Source organism: Hyperolius riggenbachi, chromosome 12, assembly GCF_040937935.1.
Source record: "Hyperolius riggenbachi isolate aHypRig1 chromosome 12, aHypRig1.pri, whole genome shotgun sequence".
Classification (NCBI taxonomy): Eukaryota; Metazoa; Chordata; class Amphibia; order Anura; family Hyperoliidae; genus Hyperolius; species Hyperolius riggenbachi.
Window position 1 is genome coordinate 22574268 of NC_090657.1, and position 22037 is coordinate 22596304.

Consider the following 22037-nt stretch of genomic DNA (forward strand, 5'->3'; position numbering starts at 1 on the left):
GAAAGTGGAAAATCTCTCTGAAAAGCGCTAGATCAGAGTGATTATCCAAGCGTTTTTGTTACAGAAACTGTTCAGTTACAGCTCTACTGTAGCAAAATATAAAAAAAACGCTACACCAAAAATCGCTAGGCATGATTAGAAAATTGCTGGTGAGCACTTCGCCTTTGCCGAGATAATCCATCCTACCTCTCGGGAGCGGCATATCAAGGTGCTGATTAGACAGCATGAATATTGCACAGGTGTGCCCTAGAGCTGTACACAATGTTGCAACTGCGCTTTTTTAATTGCAAGGTCTTTTGAAAAACCATGAAAATCGTGAAGACCTGTAACACACTGGTGCTATGCAATTTTTCTATTTTCATGAAGGCTTTGCGATTTTAAAAACGCAGCGCAAGCGCAGAAGTGTGTATAGGCCCTTAGATTGGCCACAATAAAAAGGCCACTCTGAAATGCACATTGCCACAGATGTCGCAACGTTTGAGGGGAGCGTGTAGTTGGCATGCTGACTGCAGGAATGTCTACCAGAGCTGTTGGCCATGAAATGAATATTCATTTCTCTACGATAAGCTGTCTCCAAAGGCGTTTCAGAGAATTGGCAGTACATCCAACCGGCCTACATAACGACATCAGCCCAGGACCTCCACATCCAGCATGTTCACCTCCACGATCATCAGAGACCAGATACATCTACAGCTGCAGCAACAATCGGTTTGCATAACCAAAGAATTTCTGCACAATCTCTCAGAAACTGTCTCAGAGAAGCTCATCTGCATGCTCGTCGTCCTCATCGGGTCTGGACCTGACTGCAGTTCGTTGTCGTGACTGACATGAATGGGCAAATGCTCACATTCAATGCTGTCTGGCATGTTGGAGAGGCATCCTGTTCATAAATGAGTCCCGTTTTTCACAGTTTTGGGCCGGTGGCAGACAGCTGTGTGGCTTCGTGTGGGTGAGCAGTTTGCTGATGTCAGTGTTGTGTGTCGAGTGGCCCATGGTGGCGGTGGGGTGATGGTATAGGGCCAGCATATGTTATGGACAATGAGCACAAGTGCACTTTATTGATTATTATCTGAATGCACAGAGCTACCGTGACGCGATCCTGAGGACCATTGTTGTGGGCGTTCATCCACAGCCATCACCTCATTTGCAATAGGATAATTCCGCGGCCCAGTATTGAAAGGATCTGTGCACAATTCCTGGAGGCTGAAAACATCCCAGTCCTTGCATGGCCAGCACACTCCCCGGACATGTCACCCATTGAGCATGTTTGGGATGCTCTGGATAGGACAGCGTGTTCCAATTCCCGTGGATCCGTTGCAGAGTGACAAGCGTGTACGGCTCCTATGTATAACATAGAAGCCTCATACTGTCCAGTTTGCAATGAGCACAGTGGTTGCTTCTAATACTTCTCTGCACAGTATTGCTTCCCTTATCCTGTATGTTGGCTGGGATTCCGGGTATTGGGCTGCTCAGCGTGAGACAATCTCTGCACAGACATAATCCAGGCTGACACAGAAATCCATTTAGCAGTTGGTAATTAAATGCAGCTGATGGTGAAATTGAAAGATCTTGTTATCTCTGATTGGATAATGGCCTCATCAGTGGGGGGGGGGGGGGGGGGGGGGGGAGAAGCCTGAGCTGTAGATCGTCAGTTCAGGTACCCCTAGATATTACTGCGCTGGAGGGAATTGGGTTAATAGGTCTTGTTTGGGGACATATCTGTTATTGGGGGCATTTCATCAAGGCCATGGCTGGAGTGATATAGACAAGGCCGGGCCGAGGCATAGGCTGGAGAGGCTCCCGCCTCAGGGCGCAGTGTAGGAGGGGGGCGCAGAATTCATTCAGCTGTCATTCCTAATTGTGTTTGAAGCAGAAAGAAATAAGAAAAGGGGATACATGGCAGTGACTGCAAGCCATATAACTAGATATTAAGGTGTTGGGGAGGTTGTGGGCCCTGTGGCCCTCTTAGTCTAATAGCAATCAGTGTGTGATGGCGGGGGTGGCAGGGATGGAGGGGCGCACTTTGGTGTCTCAGCCTTGGGTGCTGGAGGACCTTGTCCCTGCTCTGGATATAGATGCTGCTTTAAAGGGAACCCGAAGTGAGAGTGATATGGAAGCTGCTATATTTATTTCCTTGAAAACAATGGTAGTTGCCTGGCAGCCCTGTTGATTTTCTGGCATACGTAGTGTCTGAGTCAAAACCCTGGAACAGGCATATGGCTAATCCAGTAAAACCAAAATCAGAGTACCTGATCTGCTGCATGCTTGTTCAGGGTCTATTGGCTAAAAGTGATAGAGGCAGAGGACCAGGAGGACGACCAGGCAATTTGTATCATTTAAAATGAAATAAACACAGCAGCCTCCATATCCCTCTCACTGTGGGTGACCTTTAAGACTATCTGCTTTATATATAACTCTTCTCTAGCTAGCCAACACTATGTTCAGATATGACCCAGGCCATCACCAGCAAATAGCAGGAGATGCTGCTTTTTAACCACATATTGTATATGGAAGATTACTCTTTATAGAATGCCTCAGACTCTAAGAATGTAAACCGTAAAATGCAAATATTTGAAGCTGTAATTACCCTATTCTAGTTGATTTATGTAGTGCTGGCATTTTCCATGGTTCACTACAGGTAAATATAGTACAAGCAAATGTCATGTACAGATCATATGCATTGTACAGCACATGCAGCATATTGTACGGTGTGCAAAATTGGACAGTCATTAAACATAAGCATACCAAGATAAAATGAACTATAATTACATTGTTGTAAACAAGTTTTTCTTAACTGCAGAAGATAATGAGCATGTTCCTGTTACACCACCGGCATTACGTTATGCATTTGATTAGTTTTTGTTTTGTGACATTTTTATATGAAGAAATTGCTTTAACCAGTATCTGACCGCTATATATATATTCCCCTGGCTCTTTTAGCCGGGTGGCTCCACCTGGCTAGTTTTGGTGACCACCCGGCTGTCATCAGCTCACTTCTCCTCTGCTGTATGCAGAGAAGCGCCGGCCCTGCATTCTGTTATCATGCCACCCGGCTACTTTATCATGCCACCCGGCTGGAAAAAAATTCTGGGGAGAACACTGTAATATTATATATATATATATATATATATATATATATATATATATATATATATATATATATATATATATATATATATATATATATATATATATATACACATACACACGTGTGTGTGTGTGTGTGTGTGTGGGGGGGGGGGGGTGTGTGGGGGGGGGGGGAATTACAGCTGCCCAGAATCCCCCCTAGACCAGGGCCTGTGCAGTGTCTGTGGACAGGCACCAGTTGAGACAACAGAATATCTGCAGGTATCCTGCAGCTCACAGCACCGCCCCCTTTCTTTCCCTGCTACAGATGACTTTGGATGTAGCAGCAATGTGTGTACAGAGCATGGAGCAGCAGTGTGTGGTGTGCACAGAGCATGGAGCAGTGTGTGTACAGAGCATGGAGCAGTGTGTGTACAGAGCATGGAGCAATAGCGTGTGTGCAGAGCATGGAGCAGCAGCGTGTGCGCAGAGCATGGAGCACCAGCGTGTGCGCAGAGCATGGAGCACCAGCGTGTGCGCAGAGCATGGAGCACCAGCGTGTGCGCAGAGCATGGAGCACCAGCGTGTGCGCAGAGCATGGAGGAGCAGCGTGTGCGCAGAGCATGGAGCACCAGCGTGTGCGCAGAGCATGGAGCACCAGCGTGTGCGCAGAGCATGGAGCACCAGCGTGTGCGCAGAGCATGGAGCACCAGCGTGTGCGCAGAGCATGGAGGAGCAGCGTGTGCGCAGAGCATGGAGCACCAGCGTGTGCGCAGAGCATGGAGCAGCAGCGTGTGCGCAGAGCATGGAGCAGCAGCGTGTGCGCAGAGCATGGAGCAGCAGCGTGTGCGCAGAGCATGGAGCAGCAGCGTGTGCGCAGAGCATGGAGCAGCAGCGTGTGCGCAGAGCATGGAGCAGCAGCGTGTGCGCAGAGCATGGAGCAGCAGCGTGTGCGCAGAGCATGGAGCAGCAGCGTGTGCGCAGAGCATGGAGCAACAGTGTGTGCACAGAGCATGGAGCAGCAGTGTGTGTACAGAGCATGGAGCAGTGTGTGTACAGAGCATGGAGCAATAGCGTATGTACAGAACATGGAGCAGCAGCGTAGCGTATGTACAGAGCATGGCGCGGCAGTGTGTACAGAGCATGAAGCAGCAGTGTGTGCACAGAGCATGGAGCAGCAGTGTGTGTACAAAGCATGGAGCAGCAGTGTGTGTACAAAGCATGGCGCAGCAGCGTGTGTACAGAGCATGGAGCAGCAGTGTGTGTACAGAGCATGGAGCAGCAGTCTGTGCACAGAGCATGGAGCAGCAGTGTGTGTACAAAGCATGGCGCAGCAGCGTGTGTACAGAGCATGGAGCAGCAGCGTGTGTACAGAGAATGGAGCAGCAGCGTGTGTACAGAGCATGGAGCAGCAGTGTGTATACAGAGCATGGAACAGCAGTTTGTGTACAGAGTATGAAGCAGCTCTGGGGAACTTAACAGAGTCAGGTATGAGCACAGCCCTGTGCCCTGCTGTGTGAATGATTCACTTTCCCCTTCATTAGCAATGTTGGCTGTCCTCATTATTATCTGTATCCAAACTGCTTCTGATCGATCCTGTTGTCAATAGGGAGCAGATCGGACATTTAGGAAATAATTGACAGATCCTGTCAGTTGGATGGGAAATTGCATTATGTGTACCCAGCATGATATCCTACTATATTATTATACTGTATTGTGCGTGGCTGAGGGAGACCTTTCAGGAATCCTCCCTTGAAAATACTAGATTTGCCCCTGATATATATTTATTTATATACTTCCCGGTGTTTGCAAGCCGACGTAAATGATCACGCTCCCGCATGCTCCCAATGCCGTCTGTTAGTGCAATGATCGGTGAGTGGAAACATGTGTTCCCAAAACCAGCCAGAGTGCCGGACGAATGAATAATCACTGCTCTAGAGAGCAGAAGTAATTATTCATATTAACCTCCTTGCCGGTTATCCCGAACACAGTTCGGGGTAACCTGCGCAGGAGGATTTCTCAGGCCCCGCTGGGGCGATTTGCATAATTTTTTTTTTCCTACACGCAGCTAGCACTTTGCTAGCTGCGTGTAGTACGCGATCGCCGCCGCTCGCCGCCGATTCACCGCTACCTGCCGCGCCGAGCCGCCCCCCCCCCGCCCTAGACCCCTGCGCAGCCTGGCCAATCAGTGCCAGGCAGCGCTAAGGGGCGGATCGGGATTCCCTCTGACGTCACGACATCCATGATGTCGGTGACGTCATCCCGCCCGGTCGCCATGGCGACCGGGGAAGCCCTGCAGGAAATCCCGTTCTCAACGGGATTCCCTGCATACTCTGATCGCCGAAGAGTGGGGGGATGCCGCCGCTCAGCGGCTATCATGTAGCGAGCCCTGGGCTCGCTACATGATTTAAAAAAAAATAAAAAAAAAGTGCAGCGCTGCCTCCTTGCCGGATTTTTTAGACCGGCAAGGAGGTTAAAAACGGAAGTAAACTACACAAACTCCCTTCCTGTGTACTGTCCTTATTACACAGGATAAAGTGTGGGGACATCTATTGGATAAATACAATAAAAATACATAAAAGTTACATTTGCTTTACTTATTAACCCCCTCTACCCCCCTTCCCCTAGTTACCAGAATCCCACTCGTGCCCAGTACAGACACGCCTATCCATGACACTGCTCACACACCACTGGGTCAAACTGGTAGAGACTCCCAATGCTGGAATGGTGGGGTGTAAGAAGATTTGGTAAACCTCTGGAATACGGAGCAATTTTTTTTTTCTTTCTTTATTCGGCCCCTTTTACATTTACCTAGGATTCCTGCATTGCGGTACTTTCCGTTGCCGCAAGGCAATCTTACACACTTATTGCGGTCCATTGCAGTGTAGCGGAAGTGTCTGATCCACCACTCACCTGACGCAGAGAAAACAGCTCTACCACGTTGATGCAGTGGTGGCGGAAGTAATGTAAGTCAATGGGTGATGCATACCTTTAAAAAAGGCATGTGCGGAAGGATAGGAATACGGCGCAGAACCCGGGAGTCCAAGTGATGTACTTCCTATCCGGCAGGAAATACATCACTGGACAAGGGGCGGGGAGGAGTGTTTGGGGACTGGGCGGCGCTATGCTCTTCCATCCTGGTTTGGTATGCCAGCGACAGACTCAAACTGCAGAGGGTCATCAGATCAGCGGAGAGGATCATCGGGAGATCCCTTCCCACTCTGGACTTCCTTTACCACTCCAGGCTGTACTCCAGAGCATTAAAGATCAGGGCCTGGCCGAGGCATAGGCTGGAGAGGCTCCAGCCTCAGGGCGCTGTGTAGGAGGGGGCGCAGAATTCATTCAGCTGTCATTTCTAATTGTGTTTGAAGCAGAAAGAAATAAGAAAAGGGGATACATAGCAGTGACTGCAGGCCAGATAACTAGATATTAAGGTGTTGGGGAGGTTGTGGGCCCTGTGGCGCCTCTTAGTCTAATAGCAATCAGTGTTTGATGGCTCGGGTGGCAGGGATGGAGGGGCGCACTTTGGTGTCTCTGCCTTGGGTGCTGGAGGACCTTGTCCCGGCTCTGTTAAAGATCACCAACGACCCCTCACACCCAGGCCACCGCTTCTTTAGTTAGCTCCCCTCAAGCCGGAGACTCCGGTTCCGGTCCATCTTCACCAAGACCTCAAGGCATAAAAAGTTTCTTTCCCTCGGCTGTCAACCTTCTGAACTCTCTCCACGTAATTGCCCATCCCCACCCCACAACACCATGCCGGCACGGAGGCGCTCTACACACAGATAGACGGCGCTCTAGCTCAAACTGACTTTTTGATGTTTTTGTGTTGTAACTTATGCTACATTGTCTCTCTCTGCAAATGTTGTGTTCCTTTCTAACTGCTTGATTTGACCTGTATCTGTATCTATATCCTGTATCAGTACCCTGTATGTGCCAAGCCCAATTCCGGGCACGACCCAGTCGTGCTTGGCGATAATAAAGATTCTGATTCTGATCCTGTCGGTGTACTCTGCTTAAAGGGATACTTAAGTCTGATTAAAAAAATGACTTTTACTCACCCGAGGCTCCCCTCAGCCTCCTGCAGCTGAACGGTGCCCTCGCCGTGTCCCTCCGATACACCTGGACTTGCCGGCGGCCACTTCCGGTTTGGCCGTCACCAGCTGACAGGCTGGAAACGCGGCTGATTATCCGCGTCCCCAGCCGCAATAGCGCCCTCTATAATGCTATTGCGGCCGGGGACGCGGATAATCAGCCGCGTTCCCAGCCTGTCGGCCGGTGACGGCCAAACCGGAAGTGGCCGCCGTCAAGTCCAGGTGTATCGGAGGGACACGGCGAGGGCACCGTTCAGCTGCAGGAGGCTGAGGGGAGCCTCGGGTGAGTAAAAGTCATTTTTTTTTTCTGACTTAAGTATCCCTTTAAGGTCATGTTTGTGATTTTGTGCGCTGCTGTGCAATGCAGCGGGGGCGGGCATCGCACCGCAAGGCACACTTTAAAGAGCACCCGAGGCGGTTCCTTGGAGGGCAGATCGGACACAGAGGTATGTTCTCTGCTTCATGACATGACTCTGTGTCCCCACACTGCCGCTCTCTGCTCCCCCCGCCGCACTATATGCCCCGCCCCAATATTTGTCGATATCTCGGAGGTAAACACAGGGGAGAGGTATTCCCTGTGTGAAACGCCCAACCAGGGGCGTTCCTGCAGGGTTTCCAGAGATGCCATTGGGCAGCTCTCTCTCCCTGGCCACACCTCCTGCCGCTCCCTGGCCTCCCTGCGCGTTGTGAATGAGACACAGTCTCACATTCCAGCATCATGATCCAGGGGTCACAAAAGTGAAAGTGGGCCAGTGGGCCCACAGGAGCGGAGTTTTTTGCGGCTACCTGATTGGCTCAGCCCAACATCCCGAACCCCCCACCCCCACCCCCACACCAGATCAGGTAGCATTTTTTGCTTTATTTTATGAGCCAACCTCTGGCTCTCTTTAAGTTTAGAACCGGCTTCATATTTGCTTCAGGATTACTATGTCTACCACATCTCACATGGGCAACATATTACTCTTAGAGAAACACATGGGGATATTGGGAGTCAGTAAGTTCAGGGCATTTTTTTATTTATTTATTTATTTTTTTTACAGATCCCTGAACTTTTTAGACAGGCTGGCAGTGCTTCCAGGACACTGATTGTTGTGAGGTTATGCAAGCAGGAGCAGCACAGCGTGGGTTATGAGACAAAAGAACGCTGTTTAAAAAACTTTAACCACCATACTGATGCATGCCATCTAGTGGTGACTGTTGCCACTGCAATGGGTTCATCCCACAGGTGTTACTATGCCAAAAACTGGAATGCTTATTCAGTCAGTAACAAGCATCATTGATATCTCTAAGGACAAAAACCTCCAGTAAACTGAATAAAATATCCCCCAACACAGAATAACACCTGCAAGACCTTCTCACCTCCTTAAGACTTTGCAGCCCCCTCTTGACCCACACTCCCCTGCAGCCCCCCTTCTCTCCTCAGACTCTCCTGCATCCCCCCTCCTCTCCTCTGACTTACCTGCAGCCCCCCTTTCTCTCCTCTCCCTAGACTCACCTGCACCCCCACCTTCTTTTCTCTCCCCAAACTCCCCTGCAGCCCCCCTTCTCTCCTCTCCCCAGACTCAGCTGCAGCTCCCCCTCTCTCCTCCCCCCACACTCACCTGCATCCTCCACCTTCTCTCCTCTCCCCAGACTCCCCTGCAGCCCCCCCATTCTCTCCCCACACTCACCTGCATCCTCCACCTTCTCTCCTCTCCCTAGACTCACCTGCAACCCCCACCTTCTCTCCTTTCCCTAGACTCACCTGCACCCCCACCTTCTCTCCTCTCCCCAGACTCCCCTGCAGCCCCTCCTCCTCTCCCCAGACTCACCTGCACCCCCCCCCTTCTCTCCCCAGAATTACCTGCAGCCTTATGTTTCCTCCCCCAAAAGACCTACATACCTCTCACCCCTTCCAGACTTTCATACAGACCACTTCTACTTCCTCCCACAGACCCTTCTGTCTCCCCTACCCCATACATTCCTACAGACCCCCTTCTCCCTCCTTTACCAGACTCCTCCACAGCCCCTTTTCCTTCCTGTCCCTCAGATTTGCCTTCTCCTCGCTTTCCCCCCAGACTTCCACGTCACCCCTATCAACTCCCCAGGACTCACCTGCAGCCTTCCTTGCATCCCTAGACTCACCTGCAGCAGCCCTCACTTCCGCCAGGCTCATCTGCAGCCCCCTTTGCCTCATGTAGATTCACCTGAAGCCTCCCTCCTCCCTTAGAATTATTTGGAGCCCTCCTCACCTCCCAAGGTCTTACCTGGTGGTAGTAGTAGTCTCCATATTGCGTCTGGTATTGTGGCAGTTTTTCTCTTCCTCTCACCCCCAGAACTCCCCGCAGCAACTCGTTACACCCTGAAACAAGACAAGTGTCACATGACCCATTTGCAGGGCACTGATTTTTTTTATGTGGCGCAACATAAAATTCATTAAACAAGTAGCATCCTTATGTGAAAAGAGGTACAAAAACAAGGTGCTTTATTATCAATAGCAAAGATGGGTGATTACAGCATGCAACTGAATCAGGGATAATATACTTATAAAACAGACCTGTGACATAAACATTACATTGTAACAATTGTTATGGAGTACTGTAGATGAAGACACTGAATATTTATATTGTGCTTTTCTCCTAGCGGGCTCAAAGCGTCAGAGCTGCAGCCACTAGGGGGGAGTTCTATAGGAAGTAGCAGTGTTAGGGAGTCTTGCCCAAGGTTTCCTACTAAATAGTTGCTGGCTTACTGCATAGGAAGAGCCAAGATTTGAACCCTGGTTGTCTGTGTCAGAAGCAGAGCCTTTAACCAGTGCACTATCCAGCCACCATCAAGGGTTAGAGTCAGAGGACTGCTCTTCTTCACAATCTTATCCAGCTCTCTATAAAAGGGGCATTATAACAAAAAATGTTAAAGGGACAGTTTGGCGAAAAATGTTAAAATTTAAAATATGCGCAAACTAAACAAATAAGAAGTACGGTTCTTACAGAGTAAAATGAGCCATAAATTACTTTTCTCCTATGTTGCTGTCACTTACAGTAAGCAGTATAAATCTGACAGAAGCAACAGGTTTTGGACTAGTCCAACTTTTCATGGGGGGATTCTCAGGGATTTATTTATTTTCAAAAGCACTTAGTGAATGGCAGTTGCTCTGACCAACTGCCAAAAAACTGTGTAGCGAGCAGCGATGCTGGCCAGCATCATTGTATAAATCCTTTTTAGGGAACATCTTTATAAAGAATAAAAGCCTTGCTGAGAATCTCCCATGAAGAGATGGACTAGTCCAAAACCTGTCGCTTCTGTCAGATTTCTACTACCTACTGTAAGTGACAGCGACATAGGAGAAAAGAAATGTATGGCTCATTTTACTCTGGAAAAAATGTACTTCTTATTTGTCTCTGTTTGTGCGTATTTTACATTTTACAATTTTTCGCTATAGTGCTCCTTTAAAGCACTGGAAGAAGCATCACCCTTTACTGCACGCTACTCTGCCCTTACAGCAGCATTGCACCTCTATGTCCCTCACAGGGAACTCACAAGATCTGCCTTGGCCAACTCCATCCCTTATTCATGCCACCTACGTACTGTGCCTGTCAGGAATAGGCACAATGCACTATGTAGGTGGCATTGATGTAAATAACAGAGTTTACAGCTGCAGATTTTGTAAGTTCTCTGTACAGGCAGCACAGTGTACCGTAAAGGGTGTCGTTATCTCCACTGCGGAAGATGTTGGCGCTATATAAATACCAAATAATAATAAATAATCCCATACCACTGCAAGGGTTAAACGTCTTCATTCTGGAAAGTGGCCACTAGAGGGAGACAATGCGCACAAAATACGTCAGGGACTTTAGCACATACCACAAGATATCAGTTTCCCTTTCTCTCCCCTATAATATGTATTCAGTGTTGCCATTGTGTCACCACAAGTGACTGTAAACTATCTGCTATCACTTCCTGGTGGTGTTTCCATAAAATGTTTGTAACCTGATTGTTCAATTATTTGTGAAGGCAGAAAGGTCTGAGGTCTGAAGGTGGCCGTACACCAAACATTTTTTTTTCTTAATTCTTTTTAATGCAAGAATTACAATCAATTTTTCTGATTGATTGTAATATCTTATTTAAAAAATCTGACCAATGTACCACACACGTGTGTTGAATTTTTCCCCGATTAAAAAAAAAAATGAAAACTCTGAAAAAAATTGCTTGGGTCTATACATTAATAAATGGACTACCTTACACCATTCAATTTTCATAAAAATTGATCAGAAAAATCCACCACTTCCGATCAAAAAAAAAAAAACCTGAAATCTGATCGGCCTTCTCCCTCGAATATTTTTTTTTTCGGGACAACTAATCGTTTTTATTGAATTGCTGTAACATTGGATTATTTTATTGTATCGTTTGTGGCCACTTTAACAGTTTTTTTACGTTACAAAAATATCAATATTCTTTTACACCTGACTGGCTTGTGCACCAGCTGCGCACACATAGATTTTAGTCTCAAGTCTTGATTTTAATGAATTTTGGAGGCAGCTGAGGCTCTTGTTGCCCACGGAGAGCAGACTGGTAACGCCACTAACCTTTTAATGCCAGGATGCCATTACAGAAGGACTTAAAGTTGATGCGGCCCAGCTCGTCGGGGTCCAAATATCTCACCAGCTGCTCCACCTGGAATGAGAAGACAGAACATTATGCGAGTGGAGCACAGATAGGATGTAGCGACACACAAAGCAGAGAGATGAGGGGCGTGGCCCATTTCAGCCAATCAGAGCAGTCTCATCCATGACGTGTGTGTATGACATTTGCATATACAGCCCAAACTGCCGGATCTAGGCTTTTTGCTGCCTGAGGCAAACGTGTGAGGATAAGCCCCCCCCCCCCCCCCCTCCTCATCCTACTATGACTGCTTGCTGTCAGTGTAAACCCAGTACAAACATACTGCCGCTGTAATCTCTGAGCCTGATGCAAATGTTTCACCTTGCTTCATGAGAGAACCGGCCCTGAGTCCAAAGGCACAGAGGTCCAACAGCACAGAGTACTCAGCAGCATAAAAAGCCTGACAGTACCGGGGACAAGCAGCATACAGGGCCTGACTGTACAGGGAGCTCAGCAACACTTCAGGGTAACAGTAGTGAGAGGTATATGGAGGCTGCCATTTTTACTTCCTTTTAAGCAATACCTGTTGCCTGGCAGTCCTACTGATCCTCTGCCTCTAATACTGTCAGCCATAGACCCTGAACAAGCATACAGCAGATCAGCTGTTTCTGACATTATAGTCAAATTTGACAAGATTAGCTGCATGCTTGTTTCTGGTGTGATTCAGACACTACTGCAGCCAAACAGATCAGCAGGGCTGTCAGGCAACTGGTATTGTTTACAAAGAAATAAATATGGCAGCCTCCAAATTATTCTCACTTCAGTTGTCCTTTAGGATCTGACCCTGCAAGAGGCAAAGCAGTGTATAGGGCCTGACCGTACAGGGGGGCAAGCAGCATACAGGGCCTGACAGTACAGGGGGACAAGCAGCATACATGGCCTGACAGTACAGAGAGACAAGCAGCATACAGGGCCTGACAGTACAGGAGGACAAGCAGCATACAGGGCCTGACAGTACAGGGGGCCAAGCAGCATACAGGGCCTGACCGTACAGGGGGGCAAGCAGCATACAGGGCCTGACAGTACAGGGGGACAAGCAGAATACAGGGCCTGACAGTACAGGGGGACAAGCAGCACACAGGGCCTGACAGTACAGAGAGCAAAGCAGCATACAGGGCCTGACAGTACAGGGGACCAAGCAGCATACAGTGCCTGACAGTACAGGGGGCCAAGCAGCATAAAGGGCCTGACAGTACAGGGGGCCAAGCAGCATACAGTGCCTGACAGTACAGGGGGGACAAGCAGCATACAGGACCTGACAGTACAGGGGACCAAGCAGCATACAGGACCTGACAGTACAGGGGGACAAGCAGCATACAGAGCCTGACAGTACAGGGGACCAAGCAGCACACAGTGCCTGACAGTACAGGGGGACAAGCAGCATACAGGGCCTGACAGTACAGGGGACCAAGCAGCATACAGGGCCTGACAGCACAGAGGGACAATCAGCATACAGGGCCTGACAGTACAGGGGGCCCAAGCAGCACACAGTGCCTGACAGCACAGAGGGACAAGCAGCATACAGGGCCTGACAGTACAGGGTACCAAGCAGCATACAGGGCCTGACAGTACAGCGAGACAAGCAGCATACAGGACCTGACAGTACAGGGGCCCAAGCAGCACACAGTGCCTGACAGCACAGAGGGACAAGCAGCATACAGGGCCTGACAGTACAGGGGGCCAAGCAGCATACAGGGCCTGACAGTACAGGGGGGCAAGCAGCATACAGGGCCTGACAGTACAGAGAGACAAGTAGCATACAGGGCCTGACAGTACAGAGAGACAAGCAGCATAAAGGGCCTGACAGTACAGGGGGACAAGCAGCATAAAGGGCCTGACAGTAAAGAAGGACAAGCAGCATACAGGGCCTGACAGTACAGAGGCACAAGCAGCATACAGGTCCTGACAGTACAGAGAGACAGGCAGCATACAGGGCCTGACAGTACAGGGGGACAAGCAGCATACAGGGCCTGACAGTACAGGGGGGACAAGCAGCATAAAGGGCCTGACAGTACAGAGAGACAAGCAGCATACAGGACCTGACAGTACAGAGATACAAGCAGCATACATGGCCTGACAGTACAGAGAGACAAGCATCATAAAGGGCCTGACAGTACAGGGGGACAAGCAGCATACAGGGCCTGACAGTACAGAGAGACAAGCAGCATAAAGGGCCTGACAGTACAGGGGGACAAGCAGCATACAGGGCCTGACAGTACAGGGGGACAAGCAGCATACAGGGCCTGACAGTACAGGGGGACTAGCAGCATACAGGGCCTGACAGTACAGGAGGACAAGCAGCATACAGGGCCTGACAGTACAGAGGGACAAGCAGCATACAGGTCCTGACAGTACAGAGAGACAAGCAGCATAAAGGCCTGACAGTACAGGGGGACAAGCAGCATACAGGGCCTGACAGTACAGAGGGACAAGCAGCATAAAGGGCCTGACAGTACAGGGGGACAAGCAGCATACAGGGCCTGACAGTACAGAGGGACAAGCAGCATACAGGACCTGACAGTACAGAGATACAAGCAGCATACATGGCCTGACAGTACAGAGGGACAAGCAGCATACAGGGCCTGACAGTACAGAGGGACAAGCAGCATACAGGACCTGACAGTACAGGGGGACAAGAAGCATACAGGGCCTGACAGTACAGAGAGACAAGCAGCATAAAGGGCCTGACAGTACAGGGGGACAAGCATCATACAGGGCCTGACAGCACAGAGGGACAAGAAGCATACAGGGCCTGACAGTACAGGGGGGACAAGTAGCATACAGGACTAGACAGTACAGAGGGACAAGCAGCATACAGGGCCTGACAGTACAGAGAGACAAGCAGCATAAAGGGCCTGACAGTACAGGGGGGACAAGCAGCATATAGGGCCTGACAGTACAGAGAGACAAGCAGCATAAAGGGCCTGACAGTACAGGGGGACAAGCAGCACACAGGGCCTGACAGTACAGCGGGACAAGCAGCATACAGAGCCTGACAGTACAGGGGGACAGGCAGCGTACAGGGCCTGGCAGTACAGAGGGACAAGCAGCATACAGGGCCTGACAGTACAGGGGGACTAGCAGCATACAGGGCCTGACAGTACAGGAGGACAAGCAGCATACAGGGCCTGACAGTACAGAGGGACAAGCAGCATACAGGGCCTGACAGTACATGGGGGACAAGCAGCATACAGGGCCTGACAGTACAGAGAGACAAGCAGCATAAAGGGCCTGACAGTACAGGGGGGACAAGCAGCATACAGAGCCTGACAGTACAGGGGGACAAGCAGCATACAGAGCCTGACAGTACAGGGGGACAAGCAGCGTACAGGGCCTGGCAGTACAGGAGGACAAGCAGCATGCAGGGCCTGACAGTACAGGGGACACTAGCAGCACACAGGGCCTGACAGTACAGGAGGACAAGCAGCATACAGGGCCTGACAGTACAGAGGGACAAGCAGCATACAGGGCCTGACAGTACAGAGGGACAAGCAGCATACAGGGCCTGACAGTACAGAGGGACAAGCAGCATACAGGGCCTGACAGTACAGGGGGACAAGCAGCATAAAGGGCCTGACAGTACAGGGGGACAAGCAGCATACAGGACCTGACAGTACAGAGAGACAAGCAGCATACAGGGCCTGACAGTACAGGGGGACAAGCAGCATACAGGGCCTGACAGTACAGAGGGAGAAGCAGCATACAGGGCCTGACAGTACAGGCGAACAAGCATCATAAAGGGCCTGACAGTACAGGGGGACAAGCAGCATAAAGGGTCTGACAGTACAGGGGGACAAGCATCATACAGGGCCTGACAGTACAGGGGGGACAAGTAGCATACAGGGCCTGACAGTACAGGGGGACAAGTAGCATACAGAGCCTGACAGTACAGGGGGACAAGTAGCATACAGAGCCTGACAGTACAGAGATACAAGCAGCATACATGGCCTGACAGTACAGAGAGACAAGCAGCATACAGGGCCTGACAGTAAAGGGGGACAAGCAGCATACAGGGCCTGACAGTACAGGGGGACAAGCAGCATACAGGACCAGACAGTACAGGGGGACAAGCAGCATACAGGACCAGACAGTACAGGAGGACAAGCAGCATACAGGGTCTGACAGTACAGGGGGACTAGCAGCATACAGGACCTGACAGTACAGGGGGACAAGCAACATACAGGACCAGACAGCACAGAGGGACAAGCAGCATACAGGGCCTGACAGTACAGAGAGACAAGCAGCATACAGGGCCTGACAGTACAGAGGGACAAGCAGCGTACAGGGCCTGACAGTACAGAGGGACAAGCAGCATACAGGGCCTGACAGTACAGAGGGACAAGCAGCATATAGTGCCTGACAGTACAGGGGGGACAAGCAGCATAAAGGGCCTGACAGTACAGGGGGACAAGCAGCATACAGGGCCTGACAGTACAGAGAGACAAGCAGCATACAGGGCCTGACAGTACAGAGGGACAAGCAGCATACAGGGCCTGACAGTACCGAGAGACAAGCAGCATACAGTGCCTGACAGTACAGAGGGACAAGCAGCATACAGGGCCTGACAGTACAGAGGGACAAGCAGCATACAGGGCCTGACAGTACAGAGAGACAAGCAGCATACAGGGCCTGACAGTACAGAGAGACAAGCAGCATACAGGGCCTGACAGTACAGGGGGCCAAGCAGCATACAGGGCCTGACAGTACAGGGGGCCAAGCAGCATACAGGGCCTGACAGTACAGGGGGACAAGCAGCATACAGGGCCTGACAGCACAGAGGGACAAGCAGCATACAGGCCTGACAGTACAGAGGGACAAGCAGCATACAGGGCCTGACAGTACAGGGGGACAAGCAGCATACAGGGCTCGACAGTACAGGGGGACAAGCAGCATACAGGGCCTGACAGTACAGGGGGACAAGCAGCATACAGGGCCTGACAGTACAGAGGGCCAAGCAGCATACAGGGCCTGACAGTACAGGGGGACAAGCAGCATACAGGGCCTGACAGTACAGGGGGACAAGCAGCATACAGGGCACGACAGTACAGGGGGACAAGCAGCATACAGGACCTGACAGTACAGGGGGACAAGCAGCATACAAGACCTGACAGTACAGGGGGACAAGCAGCATACAGGACCTGACAGTACAGGGGGACAAGCAGCATACAGGACCTGACAGCACAGAGGAACAAGCAGCATTCAGGACCTGACAGTACAGAGGGACAAGCAGCATAAAGGGCATTGTAGTATTAGTAGTAGTAGAGTCCAGAAGCACAGAAGTCCAACAGGAAATGGGGCTTACAGCACAGGGATTTGTCAGCACTGCGAACCCAGGAGCATATAGGGCTGGACAGCACAGAGGGCCTAACCGCTCAGGTGATCCAGCAGGAGAGGCGGCAGCAGAGGGACAAGCAGCATACAGGGCCTGACAGTACAGGGGGCCAAGCAGCATACAGGGCCTGACAGTACAGGGGACCAAGCAGCATACAGGGCCTGACAGTACAGAGGGACAAGCAGCATACAGGGCCTGACAGTACAGGGGGACAAGCAGCATACAGGGCCTGACAGTACAGGGTAACAAGCAGCATACAGGGCCTGACAGTACAGGGGGACAAGCAGCATACAGGGCCTGACAGTACAGGGGGACAAGAAGCATACAGGGCCTGACAGTACAGGGTAACAAGCAGCATACAGGGCCTGACAGTACAGGGGGACAAGCAGCATACAGGGCCTGACAGTACAGGGGGACAAGCAGCATAAAGGGCATTGTAGTATTAGTAGTAGTAGAGTCCAGAAGCACAGAAGTCCAACAGGAAATGGGGCTTACAGCACAGGGATTCGTCAGCACTGCGAACCCAGGAGTATATAGGGCTGGACAGCACAGAGGGCCTAACCGCTCAGGTGATCCAACAGGAGAGGCGGCCCAGCAGCACAAAAGGCCCCATAGTAAATGGGGCCCCGCACAACTGGGGTCTGGTCAGCACAGGCGGCACAGAAGGACAGATTGGGTTGTCCAGCAACATGAGGGGGCTCAGAAGCATATATGTAGCATGTAAGGAGGGCCCAGCAGCACTTACAGCCTGACAGTAAAGGTAGCTGACAGGATAAGGGACCTAGAGATACTTAGGCCTGACAGTACAAAGGTCTGTCAGCACAGGGGACCCACTCATCTAAGTCCAAAGGACAGCACTGTAAGGTACCAGAGGTCAATAGTTGTAAGGTGCACAACATATAACATACAGGACACGTGAAGAGACCTCCCCACGAGTCAGTGTGGGAGGCTCACATGCCCTACAGGTGTGCTCGGGTTCTCAGTGATCCCCCTCCTCCCTAATATGTGATTTGTAGGGAGGGGTGTAGCTATCTAACACACATGTGGGGCTGAGCAGTGACAGATGCAGGTCAGTGTAACCAATGTGGCTGCTCCAAATGGACACAACAAGGCCATGTACAAAGTCTACTGCTCACTATACTGTGGGAATGACATATGAGGGTGCAACTATATACAGTGACACCACTGTGTGTCCAACTGGGGCAGTGATTCTTCACCCATTGGTTACACTGACCTGTCACTGCTCAGCCCTACATGTGTGTGAGATAGGTACACCCCTCCCTGCAATTCACATATTAGGGAAGTGAAGGATCAGCGAGAACCCGAGCACACCTGTGGGGCATGTTAGCCTCCCACATGGACTCGTGTGGGGAGGTCTCTTCACCTGTCCTGTATAATATATGTTGCGCACCTTACAACTTCTGTTGACCTCTAGTACCTTTATAGGGCTGTCCTTTGGACTTCTGCAGCTCGATTCACTAGCCCGATCGATTCCTCGCTCGATTCCGCAGGCAATTCTCTTATCTTCCTCTCATTTCTCTTATCTTTTTCCATTGTCCTCCATGCGGAATCGAGCAGTGAAACAATCGGGCGGGAGATCGGACATGTCGTAAATGATCCATTGAGTCATCTAAATGGCTCAGAATCGAGCCATGTATGCCCAGCATTAGATTAGTAGTACATTTCCCCTGGTACTTTATTCGGAAACGTTTGCACAGGGGAGCCAGCAGGAATAGGGCCGGACAGCACAGGGGCCTAGTAGGGAATACTGGAAGCAATAGAGAGATGTAAGCAGGGGAAAAGTAATAGTTTGTTAATGATTACTCAAAGCACATAATGAGGTGATTTTTACCACTACAGCATCAATAAAGAGCTAATATAGCAAATGGATGGGGCCCCTCAGGTCCAGAGGCTCTGGTGTGTCCCTATCCTCCACATCCCCTATTGCACACTGACTAGGCATGCACCCCTCCCCTGCCACTCTCTGGATGTTGGCAGCTTTTCTGCACTCTCCTTCATTCCACTGTGAAGTACAAATTGTTGTCCTGATTCTGTCACCTCCGCAGGAGGATTTATGTGTAATCCGGTTATTACACCATCTAAAATGTCTGTGATCAGTGTGTGGAGGAGGGAGGAGAACAGCAATGTCCATGCAATCAGCACAGCTCTCCAGGGGGAACAACGTTATCTCCACAGCTCAGATGAGTCACCTGACCGTCTGGCAGCCATCATGGATCCAGTCACGGTGCAGTGTTTTGTCACCTGCTCTGACAATCACAAGTGACAAGATCCCCCCCATACAAATAAGACAATCTGATTGGTCAATATGCTATGTGAAGCCATTTGCACTGGTCTGTGAAGGCAAAGCAATTCAGTCATCTATCCAGCATCATATCAGTTCTTTGGATGTTCTGATTAGCTGGACCTTTTTTAGTATTTTCTCATGAATTGAACACGACACGCGATTGTTTTCCAAGGAGAGTTATTGTTTTAGGAATCTACAGTGTGGGGTACGAAGAGTCATTTGGGAATGTTTTAGTCCAGGTGTGTGTACGGCCTCCATTAGCCATTCCACACTGCGGTCAATCCATACTGTATGTAATCTGCCCTAGAAAATGTCAATCTGAGAAATTTAGCTCAGAGTTACATTTAGTATACCAATACTTTGCAGGATTTGTGAGGAACTACTGGTGGAGGTGGAGGTGTTGGTGGGAACAAAACACAGCTAAGGTGATGGTGGTGTCCGTGCACAGCTGGGATGTTGGTGGTGTCCGTGCCAAACTGGAAAGTTGGTGTTGTCCGTGCAAAGCAGGGATGTTGGTGGGGCTGTGCACAGCTGGGATGTTGGTGGCGTCCGTGCACAGCTGGGATGTTGGTGGGGCTGTGCACAGCTGGGATGTTGGTGGTTTCTGTGCACAGCTGGGATGTTGGTGGTGTCCGTGCACAGCTGGGATGTTGGTGGGGCTGTGCACAGCTGGGATGTTGGTGGGGCTGTGCACAGCTGGGATGTTGGTGGTGTCCGTGCACAGCTGGGATGTTGGTGGTTTCTGTGCACAGCTGGGATGTTGGTGGTTTCTGTGCACAGCTGGGATGTTGGTGGTTTCTGTGCACAGCTGGGATGTTGGTGGTGTCTGTGCACAGCTGGGATGTTGGTGGTGTCCGTGCACAGCTGGGATGTTGGTGGTTTCTGTGCAGAGCTGGGATGTTGGTGGTTTCTGTGCACAGCTGGGATGTTGGTGGTTTCTGTGCACAGCTGGGATGTTGGTGGTGTCTGTGCACAGCTGGGATGTTGGTGGTGTCTGTGCACAGCTGGGATGTTGGTGGTGTCCGTGCACAGCTGGGATGTTGGTGGTGTCCGTGCACAGCTGGGATGTTAGTGGTTTCTGTGCACAGCTGGGATGTTGGTGGTTTCTGTGCACAGCTGGGATGTTGGTGGTTTCTGTGCACAGCTGGGATGTTGGTGGTGTCTGTGCACAGCTGGGATGTTGGTGGTGTCTGTGCACAGCTGGGATGTTGGTGGTGTCCGTGCACAGCTGGGATGTTGGTGGTGTCTGTGCACAGCTGGGATGTTGGTGGGGCTGTCCACAGCTGGGATGTTGGTGGTGCTGTGCACAGCTGGGATGTTGGTGGTGTCTGTGCACAGCTGGGATGTTGGTGGTGTCTGTGCACAGCTGGGATGTTGGTGGTGTCTGTGCACAGCTGGGATGTTGGTGGTGTCTGTGCACAGCTGGGATGTTGGTGGGGCTGTGCACAGCTGGGATGTTGGTGGTGTCTGTGCACAGCTGGGATGTTGGTGGGGCTGTGCACAGCTGGGATGTTGGTGGTGTCCGTGCACAGCTGGGATGTTGGTGGTGTCTGTGCACAGCTGGGATGTTGGTGGGGCTGTGCACAGCTGGGATGTTGGTGGTGTCTGTGCACAGCTGGGATGTTGGTGGTGTCTGTGCACATCTGGGATGTCGGTGGTGTCTGTGCACAGCTGGGATGTTGGTGGGGCTGTGCACAGCTGGGATGTTGTGGTGTCTGTGCACAGCTGGGATGTTGGTGGTGTCTGTGCACAGCTGGGATGTTGGTGGTGTCTGTGCACAGCTGGGATGTTGGTGGTGTCCGTGCACAGCTGGGGCATCTGGGCACAGCAGCGTTGGTGCTGACATCTGGGCACAGCAGCGTTGGTGCTGACATCTGGGCACAGCAGTTTTGGAGCTGGTGGGGTGTGGGCACAGCATCATCGGCACCGGCGTCTGGGCACAGCAGCATCGGCGCCGGCGTCTGGGCACAGCAGCGCCGGCGTCTGGGCACAGCAGCGTCGGCGTCTGGGCACAGCAGCGTCGGTGCCGGCGTCTGGGCACAGCAGCGTCGGTGCCGGCGTCTGGGCACAGCAGTGTCGGCGTCTGGGCACAGCAGCGTCGGCGTCTGGGCACAGCAGCGTCGGCGTCTGGGCACAGCAGCGTCGGTGCCGGCATCTGGGCACAGCAGCGTCGGCGTCTGGGCACAGCAACGTCGGTGCCGGCGTCTGGACACAGCAGCGTCGGTGCCGGCGTCTGGACACAGCAGCGTCGGTGCCGGCGTCTGGACACAGCAGCGTCGGTGCCGGCGTCTGGACACAGCAGCGTCGGTGCCGGCGTCTGGGCACAGCAGCGTCGGTGCCGGCCTCTGGGCACAGCAACGTTGGTGGTCTGATGAGCAGCGTTGATGATTTGTGGGATAAATATAAGTAGTGAGTCATGGCACCTACCACGTCTCTGCTAATCAGTGGCAGAACAGTACAGCGGTGAGAGAACGCCTCTCCGCTTCTCATATCCCACTCTGTGCTGATTATAGCCAAATGGGACTAATCACAGAAACACCATTTTCATTATCTCCAACTGCCTCACAGTCACCGCTTCCTGTTTGCAGAACATCCCAAGAAAACA

General features: G+C 51.2%; 1 protein-coding gene across 1 annotated transcript in view; it reads right to left on the reverse strand.

Annotated features, from left to right (window-relative positions):
• RAB11FIP4 (RAB11 family interacting protein 4) overlaps positions 1 to 22037 on the reverse strand; it is a 130329-nt gene that overhangs the window by 94473 nt on the left and 13819 nt on the right. Inside the window, exons 2-3 of the mRNA XM_068264485.1 lie at positions 11720 to 11807; positions 9404 to 9498 (exon numbers count right to left, since the gene is read on the reverse strand). Of these exons, the coding sequence (XP_068120586.1) occupies positions 9404 to 9498; positions 11720 to 11807 (183 nt within the window). The remainder of the gene's footprint in view (positions 1 to 9403; positions 9499 to 11719; positions 11808 to 22037) is intronic.